The sequence below is a fragment of the Cygnus atratus genome, chromosome 9 (genome assembly GCF_013377495.2).
Source record: "Cygnus atratus isolate AKBS03 ecotype Queensland, Australia chromosome 9, CAtr_DNAZoo_HiC_assembly, whole genome shotgun sequence".
Taxonomy (NCBI): domain Eukaryota; kingdom Metazoa; phylum Chordata; class Aves; order Anseriformes; family Anatidae; genus Cygnus; species Cygnus atratus.
The window spans coordinates 11,583,236-11,591,886 of record NC_066370.1 but is presented as its reverse complement, the minus strand read 5'-3'; the positions used below and the strand labels follow the sequence as shown (position 1 = coordinate 11,591,886).

Here is an 8,651-nt window from a genome sequence, read left to right as displayed (position 1 = left end):
GCACGCCTCCAGGGAGGCACGCAGCACTTGGTGTCGTGGTACTGCCAGTAACTATTTCTGTGGAATGGATTGTATCTTAGCTTCATCGGGGCAGGGCTCAGGAGGACGTGCTGGGGGGCAGGAAGCTCTAGCGGCAGTCAGGCAGCAGCTTGCCTGCAGTTCTCGGCAGGGTGGGGTCTGCAGGGGGGTTCCTGCGAATAACTCAGCCCTGCCACTGGGCTGGGCACTGTCAAGGGACTGGGGTGAGGTGAGGGCTGGGACCACCCCGCCTTCGTGGGTGGGGGGCCGGTGCAGAAGCCTTCTATGCCCCCCTTGGGGCTGAGCAAGCTTCCAGCCCCTTCCCAGCACTGCACTTAGCCCCCCCAGTAGCTCCGGCTTCAGCAGCAGTTTTGTGCCACTGGGGAGGATGCTCGGGATGCACCGAGCGAAGCAGGGGTCCCCAACCCCGACACGCAGAGCTCCTCGTTGTGCACGTTTAATGGGTCACAAAGCAACAACCACAACACGGAACAGCTTCATGGTAAAACAACCCTGGCAGCCCGGGAGCGTGCTGCTGGGGGCCGCGTTGGCCTCCAGGGAGGTGCTGCTTCACGCTCAGCCTGGGAACAGGGCAACGAGCGCCGGAGCTGGGAAGGAGCCACCAAAGTGCAGCTTCCATGGGTGGGCAGCGGGACGGAAAGATGCGCCCCAATTCCCCTTGTCTTCTGGAAATCAAAGCCATGGGGAAAATGGGGAGGCTGCAGGCAGTGCTGCAGCCACTGGGAAGCAGTGGTGTGGTGGGTGAGCGCATCTCCCTCCAAAGACCGCAAAAAGCTTGGGGATTTCAGAGGGCAAAGAGGCAGTCCTTAGAAAACCAAACTAAATCACCAGCTGAAGTGTGGTGGGAAGGAAAAGCCTTTTCCCATGTGGTGACTGCGTGTTCCCGCCTCCCCTCCCCAGGGAGGGCCAGGTCAGGAGCCGGAGCGGTCAGCTCACCGGGTGACGGTGCTGCCGGGGCCACGAGCCCGAGTGGCTCCCTCCAGGCTGTGGCTGAGCCCACTGGCACTGCTGCGGGCCCTCCTACCACCCATGGTCACCCTGGAAAGCCTCTGTCCACTTGGAGGTGTCCATGAAGATGGAGGAGGAGCTGTGGAAGAGCCAGAGGCAGGGCAGCGAGCCTTCCCGCGTCCAGCGGTCCTTGGCGCAGTCGTACACCTCCATCTCCACCCGGTAGTCCCCGTCCATTCCCTTCCAGTGGCCACCAGTGACGAAGAGCCGGTCGCCCAGCGGCACCATCCCGCCATTCTCATGCAGCGTGTGCAGGAGCTGCACCTGCGCCAGGGGCATGGGCACGTTTGGGGTCGGTGAGCTTCGGGGTCCTGCCAGGCCCACGGCTCACTCGTGACTCTGCCTAATTTTTGGCAGCATCCCCACGTTGCGCTCATGCAGAAGCAAGGGTTGGGATCCTGTGGGATGGGGGGGCTTGGGGGGGGTACAGGCAGGATGGCACTGGGCTGTGCATGCAGCAGCCCCACACACCCCATGGGAGGGTGGTGCTGGAAAAATAAGCACGAACTGCCTAAAATCAGAACACGGTGTGAAGGCCATGCCCCTGGAGCACCCGGTACCTTCTGCCAGATGTTTGCCTCCGGGTCGTAGACGTGGACCTTCTTGGTGTTGTCCCCGATGAGGTAGATGAGCCCATGCAGGGTGGCACAGCGCGGGGCCGAGAGGTACTTGGGGATGAAGGGGGACGTGATCACGCTCCACAGATCTGCAAGGAGCAGCTGTCAGCGTGCTGGGCGAGCACACTGCAGGCTAGGCTGCTGCTGTACCTCCACACACACCCCCCCCCCCCCCCCCCCCCCCCCCCAAAAAAAAGCATCCCCAGCCCCACAGCTATTTACAGGGGAGTTGGAAAGGACATGGAGCAGCCAGGCAGGGCGGCACCCGTGCTCCCCATCTGAGATGAAGCTCCCGTGCCTCTGGGGCAGGCACTCACCTCGCACGGGGTTGTAGCACTGCAGGGTGAGCGCGTTGTACTTGACGGCGCAGGAGCCCACGAGGTACAGCTTGCCCAGGCAGCCGGTGGCGGCGAAGTTGCTGACATACTTGAGGGCCGGGCTGATGGCGCACCAGCTCTGGTTGTAGGGGTCGTAGCGCTCCACCTCCACCACCTCCACCGCGGTCCCTGCGGGGCGGTGGGACACTGCAGCCCCCCGGGGCCGCGCCGTGCCGCCCGCCCGCCCTCCGGCAGCACCTTACCCCCAATGACGTAGATCTCGCCGTTGAGGACGGCGCTGGTGTGGTTCGTCCGGGCTCGCAGCATGGATGCGATGGGTGTCCAGGCTCCGTCCTTGGGGCAGAAGCGCCAGGCCTGGGTTGTCGACCACGTGTCATTCTGGGACCCCCGGGAGCCACCTGGAGCAGGGGAGAGAGACACGACTCAGGCTGGACACCCGCCAAGAGCAGCCACCCCAGCACATCCCTCGCCCGAAAGAAGAGCAAGGAGAAGGCTTTGCTTGGTAGAAGGGGGTGGCCCAAGGCCTGTGCCTGCATCACAGCCCCATGCCTGGTTCCTGGGGAGATGCTGGACCCCCCTCCCCCCCCCCCCAACCAGCACCTACCTGTGACATAGACGTCGTTGTTCAGCGCCACCAGGGAAAAGCCCCACTTGTTGTAGTCAGGGAAGTCGGGCAGAGCGATCCATTGCCCTGAAACCCAGCAGAGCCCCGCTGTGAGCCCCGCTCACAGGCTGGGGACATCCCGCCCAGTCCCTCGGGGATGGGGGCAGCATCTCAGGGGGTCACACCTTTCAACTAGCTCTATTTCATGCTTTCACCCCAAGATGTCCCTATGTTGATGGCTGGTTTGGGAGTGGGAATTTCCCCCCTGCTGCTTCTCTTTATCTCAGCCCGGTGGGAAGGAGCCAAACCCTCCACCCCAGTCTGTCCCACAGTGGGGCCAGGGGGCAGTTTTGGGGCAGAGTGGGGTCAGTGAACACGCCAGGGGTGTGCATTCACCCCATCCATTCCTGCCACAGGCACTTACGGCTTTTAGGGTTGTAGAAGGCAAAGTTCCTGGGGGCAGCCGGCATTTCCAGCCCCCCTTCCTCATCCTCACTCTCCTCCAGCACCCGGCCGCCCACCACCACCAGCACCTCCTCCAGCTTCTGCGGTGGGCTCAGCTTCTGCAGTGCGGTGGAGACCCCGCCACTGCTGACAGTGGCGCGGGACCTGGCCACAAGGGCCTTGCTGGCAGCTGAGTCGCGGACGAGGGGCTCGGCAGCGAGAAGGTTCTGGAGGTACTGGTCCGGCAGCGAGACCAGGTGGGCCAGCTCCAGCAGCTCGGGCAGGAACTGGGCTCGGGGCCCCGGGTCATGGCGCACCCAGCGCAGCACGGCTTCGGCCACGCTCTGCTCCTCCTGCACCTGCAGCTGCTCGTTGGAGAGGTAGACGGCCAACCTCTCCTTGGAGAGCTGGAGGAACTCCTCCTGCTGAGACACGGCCTCAAAGTTCTCCTGCAAGAAAGACCAGGCCTTGGAGGACACCTCGGGGCAGCCGTGGCTCTCTCCGAACTCGCAGATACCTAGGCAGTTCGTGGCGTCCATCTGCTGCCGCAGGTAGCGGCTGCAGGCCTTCTGGATGGCGGGGAAGTGGAGCTGGCTGGACGTCCGCATCAGCCCCTCCACATTGCCCTGGTTGATGGTGACCTTCCCCGTGTAGGCAAAGTCCAGCAGCGTCTCCAGCGCATCCGGGTCCACCTCCTTCAGCTCCACGCGTGCCGCGATGCTCTCGGCAAAGTCTCCAGAGAACATGGCGTGGAAGTAGTGGCTGCAGAGGGCCAGGACGCCACGGTGGCAGGGGAACTCCCTCCCCCCTGCCAGCAGCAGCACATCCGACAGCTTGGGGTGGGTGCGCAACCGCTGCAGCCCCTCCAGCATGCCCTGAGCATGCGACGGCAGGCAGAAGTCGAAGTCATCCACGTTCCTCACCATAGTGCTGGGCTCGGCAGCCGGGGCGGCCGCGGGTCCCAGCTGGAGGAATGAGCCCGGGCTGAGCGTGGCGAGGGCGTTCCTGCCAGGAGAAGGCGATGACGAGTGCCTCCTTCCTGGCACAACTGCGCCTTCTTCGCGTCGCCCGTGTGATTTACAGGCGTCAGCTGGGCAGGAGAAGGGATTTCAGGAGCCCTGTGCTCCCCCCAGTCTGCTCACAGCTCCCTGGTGGCTGCGTTTTCCCCACCCCATGTCATGGGGCTGAGCTGCCCGGCTGGGGCTGCCACCTATTTTTCAGGGAGGATAGGGAGAGCTGGGGGGGGGGGGGTTGGCTTGGGGGCTGGGGTCACCTTGCTTCAGCTCAGAGCTTGGGGCATTCCCCTTGGGACCCTCTGCGATGCACCCCTACGGTGCCCGGGGGGCATATGGAGACAAAACCCCCTTCTCAGTGCTGCTCAGCCCAAGCATCCAGCCCAGCCAGCAAGGCTTCGGTGCCCCTGGGGATGGCCCCCTCCCCACCCACACCCCCTCACATCCCCCCAGGTGGTGTTCAGCCTCCATCGGGGCTGAGCCCTGCAGCTGCCCTGCTCCTACCTGGGTTTGCCCCGCTTGGAGCACGCGGTGTCCCATCCAGCTGCCCTCGCTGGGAGGGAAGTGGCCAGGGTTTGGGAGGGACACCCAGGGTGGTGGTGGGGGCTGAGCTGGGGGGGTATTTTTAGCTGGCGTGGGGACATTGCTCTTCCCCAGCCATCTGCTCTTAAAGGCACCGTCAGGGCAAAGCCGCCCAGCCTGCTCGCCCCACGGCCTTGCTGCTTCGTGCGGCAGCACCCGAGGGTACGTGCGGGGAACACGTCCCTCCCTGGGCGAGCGGGACCACTGCGTGTGCGTAACGAGGGACAAGACACCCCCCCAAACCCATTAGTCATCTCAACCTGCTGCCACTGCCTTTCTCCCTCCTGGCTGGGACTGGCTGTTAAATATAGGCTGTTATCTCACCCCGGAGGGCCGCACGCGCCCTGGCCCCCCCGTGGGCGGCAGCTGATAAATCCCAGTCGCCGCCTGCCTGGCACCGAGGCCGCGGGGTGCCCCATGGGGTCTTGCCAGCATTGGAGCACTCAGGCTGGGGCCAAAAGCTTTCTTCATCACCCCAAAACTTCTTGAGCTCCTTCAGAAAGCCCTTCTGTCCACAGTGCTTGTTTCAAGACAAAACTGAACTGCTTTTATTTAAGCCTCCACAGGACAAAAGCCCTTCGCAAAGCAGGGAAGGCAGACAGGCATTGCTGGGGGGAACAGGGTGGTGGGAGGTGTCACTCCTCAAAGCTGAAGATCTCTGCCTCCTTCTCCTTCCAGAAGGCGAAGCTGCGGTCGATGCACCTGCAGATCTCTTCATTGCTGGAGCGGCCTGTGGCTGGCCTGCGGGCACCGGGCTGCGGGGGGCTCCCCCTGGCCATCCCTGGCAGCCAGGCTGAGCCCTTGGTGGTGCCGAAGTACCTTGCCTTGATGTCCTCGAAGCTGTCCTTCCAGCTGCGCCGGCCAGCAGTGATTTCATCGGTGACGGCGCGGTGGAAGGCGCGCGCGGCCTCCCAGCCATGCCGGCCCAGGTGGTCAAACACCTCAAAGCAGAGGAGGTGCCGGCCCCGGCGCTCCTCAGGGGCCAGGTCCTGCTCCAAGATGCGGAAGTAGCCCAGCATGAAGAGGTCTAGGGTGAGGCTGTCATAGTCGGCCGGTGCCCCGTCAGCCTGCCGCACGAACTGCTCGGGGGACAGGGTGGTGCGGGGGCTGCCGGTGGGAGGTGGTGGCGGCGGTGGACGGGCAGCCGCATCCCTCCAGCTGCCCAGGAGCTGCTGGATGGCGCTCCTCTGCCGCGACAGGCGGCTCACCCTGCTCAGCCCCTCCTTAGCCCTGGGAGCACCCACCGCGTCCCGCTGGGCTTGCAGCGCCCGGCAGGCTGTGGCCCACGGGTTGGGGCTGCCAGCCGAGCGCTTCCAGTGGCTCAGGAAGAGCAGCACGATGCGCTCCTTGCGCAGGCCGGATGACTCCGGCACCGGCGACCCGCTGCCATCCGAGAGCGCTTCCTCGCAGCTGATCCCCGAGTCGCTGGCGGCTTCCACCGCCCCGGGCTCACTCTCCCCACCGTTGCCACCGGGGTGCTCGAAGGCACCGCGCAGGCTGCGGACGCTCACCCCACACTGCCGGATCTCCCGCTGTGCCAGGCTGCCTGCCGGTGTCCGGGAGGCTCCGGGCAGCGGGGCAGGCAGTGGGGTGGGCACGGGGGTGGCACGGGCCCCCTCAGCGTTGGCCAGCAGCGTAGCCAGGCTGCCCACCACGCCAGCCAGACGGCCGCACCAGAGGGGCAGGGGCTGCCCCGGGGCAGGCGGGGGGCTGTGGACGGTGATGCTGAGCAATGGGGAGGGCAGGAGGGCGCGCAACTCCTGTGCCAGGCGCTGCAGCTCGCCTTGGTAGGCCTCGCCGCGCCGCCGCAGCCTCAGGCTCTCCACTGCCCACTCCAGCTGCTGCAGGTCCCCCTCTGTCAGCAGCTCCCCGAAGGGGCCCAGCACCGCCTCGTGGGATGGTGAGAAGCGCCAGGCACCTGGCTCCTGTGGCAGAAGGCCCGTCAGATGGCGGTGCTGGCGGGGCCCTGCCGCATCCCACCCCCAGCCCGGCTGTACCTGGTCGCACACCTCCGCCTCATCGGCCAGCCGGGCGCGCAGCCGGCGCACCATCACCTGCCGCTTCCACTCGGGGATGGTGCGGCCCCGCTCGTCGTGCGTGGGCACCAGGGTGTCCACATCCATGGGGTCTGGCACGGCAGCGCTGGGGGGGTCCTGCCAGGGGATGGGGTGGTCTCTGCAGGCTCTGAGCCGAGGGAAAGAGCAGAAATGCAAGCAGCGGGTGGCAGATGGAGGTGGTGACATACCGGATTAATGAAGGGCGCCGGGATCCTGGCCCGCTGCATGGGTTTGCGGAGCTTCAGCTCCAGCAGCGGTGACCTGCTGGGCTGCATCCCCCTCGGGGCCGGGTCACTGCCGGGAAGAGAGGCACGGGGCCGCTTTGGGGGAGTGGGAGCAGAGCAGGATGGGCTTCACATCCCTGCTCTGCTGGGGAGGCAGGGGGAGGGTCAGTAGAACCCATCCCCTGCCTGGCAGGAGCGTGAGGGTAGGGAAGCATTTACAGACATTTCTTCTTTCTAGGGAAAAATGCTTGTGGGTAGATGAGGAGAACTGGGAAAAGCCGTGAAAACATCTGGTGGTGCAGCCCTTGGCTCCTTGCAGTTTATGCGCTCGCTTGTGGCCTGGCAGCGTGGGGGACCAGCAGCTCCCTCAGCTGCTGCTGCAGCACTGCCCCAGCCTGGGGACCCTGGCTCTGACCCCAGGCCACAGGCCAAGCCAGGATGTGCTGGTGGAGGGTGGTGCTGTGGGGAGAGCCCCTTGTCCTGGAGAGGGCAACCAGCGGGAGGATTCATTCGCTGGTGAACCTGGAGGAGTGCAGAGAAGGGGAGATTTTCCCAGGGGAGTTGCAGTGCCTCTGTGTCCCCCACCACCACCGGGTGATCGCTGGATAGCGGTCCCGGAGATGATGCCCAGCACATCACCCCTGGCAGAGCAGACTCGTGAGGGCTCTTCCTAGACAAACACAGCCTTTCCCCACGGGCAGACCTGCATTTTCACACGTCCAGGGCACGGTTTGCAACCCAGCCTGACCCCTGGGCACAGCCAAGGCATGTGGTGGGTGAGGCCAACCCACCACACTCGGCAGGCACCCTGCCTCCGTCCGGGGCAGGGGAGGCTTCTCCTGGCCGCATTCCCACCCCGCCGAGCCAGCGCGGCCCCGGCCACCACAGACACTTTCCTGACCTGCTTGGGTGAGTGCCAGCGGGTGGCATTTCTCTGCTTGCCAAGTTAAGTCAAAATGCAGGGAAAGCGGCTGCCCCAGGGTGTTAAGGCTCTGGGTGGGGTGGAAATGAAGCATTTTGTTTGAATTTGGAGGGGCTTAAACCGCTCACTCATCATAAGGACCAAAGCAAACTGTTCTGACTTTTTCATGTTCCCCTTTTACTCCTTTTTTTTTTTTTTTTTTTCCCCCCCCAGATAAAATGTATCTCCAGTATCTCCAGCTGCAAAACCAGGTCATCCCAAACCAAAGGCAATGCTCCTGCAAGCAGAGCCCAAGCCTGGCAGCGGGCAGGCAATTCCCCTGCCCCCCCCCACCCCCGTGAACACTCTTGTGGGGAAGGCCCTCCCACGACAAACCTGACATTTTTTTCCTTTTAAATGAAGAGTAAGGAGCTGCAGAGACCCAGGTCCCCCCCTTCTTCCTGGGGGACACAGGCGATGCCCATGTCACAGGGGACCCCTGTGCCTACAGCCCCTTGGGACCACCCCTGCCACTGCTGGCCCTTCCCCTGGCACCCCTGCCCATCTGTCCCTTCTCCCAGGGGAGAAACGCTCTGCTGGACCAATCCAGCACCTCCAAAAGAGATTGGAGAGCCCACCGCATGTGGATTCACACAACTCGCCAGCTGCACGCTTACCTTGGGGCTTGCTGCTGCAGGGTGCCCGCTGTGGGTGCTGCTCACAGGGCTGCACACAGGAGACGGGGCTCAGCCAGGGGGGGGTTTGTCCTGGGGTGACAGGGGCACCCCCAGGCAGAGAGGGGTGTTTCTCACCTGCTGCTGGCA

The 8,651-nt window shown here is 64.4% G+C and overlaps 2 protein-coding genes across 2 annotated transcripts; both read right to left on the bottom strand.

Moving 5' to 3' along the window:
* Positions 1-1,059: 1,059 nt before the first annotated feature.
* On the bottom strand, positions 1,060-3,976 carry KLHL30 (kelch like family member 30). Its single transcript, XM_035544987.1, has 6 exons — positions 3,031-3,976; positions 2,607-2,693; positions 2,245-2,400; positions 1,982-2,170; positions 1,608-1,753; positions 1,060-1,311 (listed from the first exon to the last, which is right to left on the bottom strand). Exons 1-6 carry the CDS (start codon positions 3,974-3,976, stop codon positions 1,060-1,062), a joined length of 1,776 nt encoding a protein of 591 aa, XP_035400880.1.
* A 1,304-nt stretch (positions 3,977-5,280) lies between these two features.
* ESPNL (espin like) lies at positions 5,281-6,768 on the bottom strand. Its single transcript, XM_035544935.1, has one exon. The coding sequence runs from the start codon at positions 6,766-6,768 to the stop codon at positions 5,281-5,283; it is 1,488 nt and encodes a 495-aa protein (XP_035400828.1).
* Positions 6,769-8,651: the final 1,883 nt, after the last annotated feature.

What these genes read in the sequence shown, in the direction of transcription:
- KLHL30 (XM_035544987.1), bottom strand. Translation starts at nt 3,976, where the DNA reads ATGGTGAGGAACGTGGATGACTTCGACTTCTGCCTGCCGTCGCATGCT. An exon ending in GTGCTACAACCCCGTGCGAG is followed by an intron (nt 1,754 to 1,981) that starts GTGAGTGCCTGC and finishes TGCTCCTTGCAG; the next exon opens with ATCTGTGGAGCGTGATCACG. An exon ending in AGGCAAACATCTGGCAGAAG is followed by an intron (nt 1,312 to 1,607) that starts GTACCGGGTGCT and finishes CCCCTGGCGCAG; the next exon opens with GTGCAGCTCCTGCACACGCT.
- ESPNL (XM_035544935.1), bottom strand. Translation starts at nt 6,768, where the DNA reads ATGGATGTGGACACCCTGGTGCCCACGCACGACGAGCGGGGCCGCACC.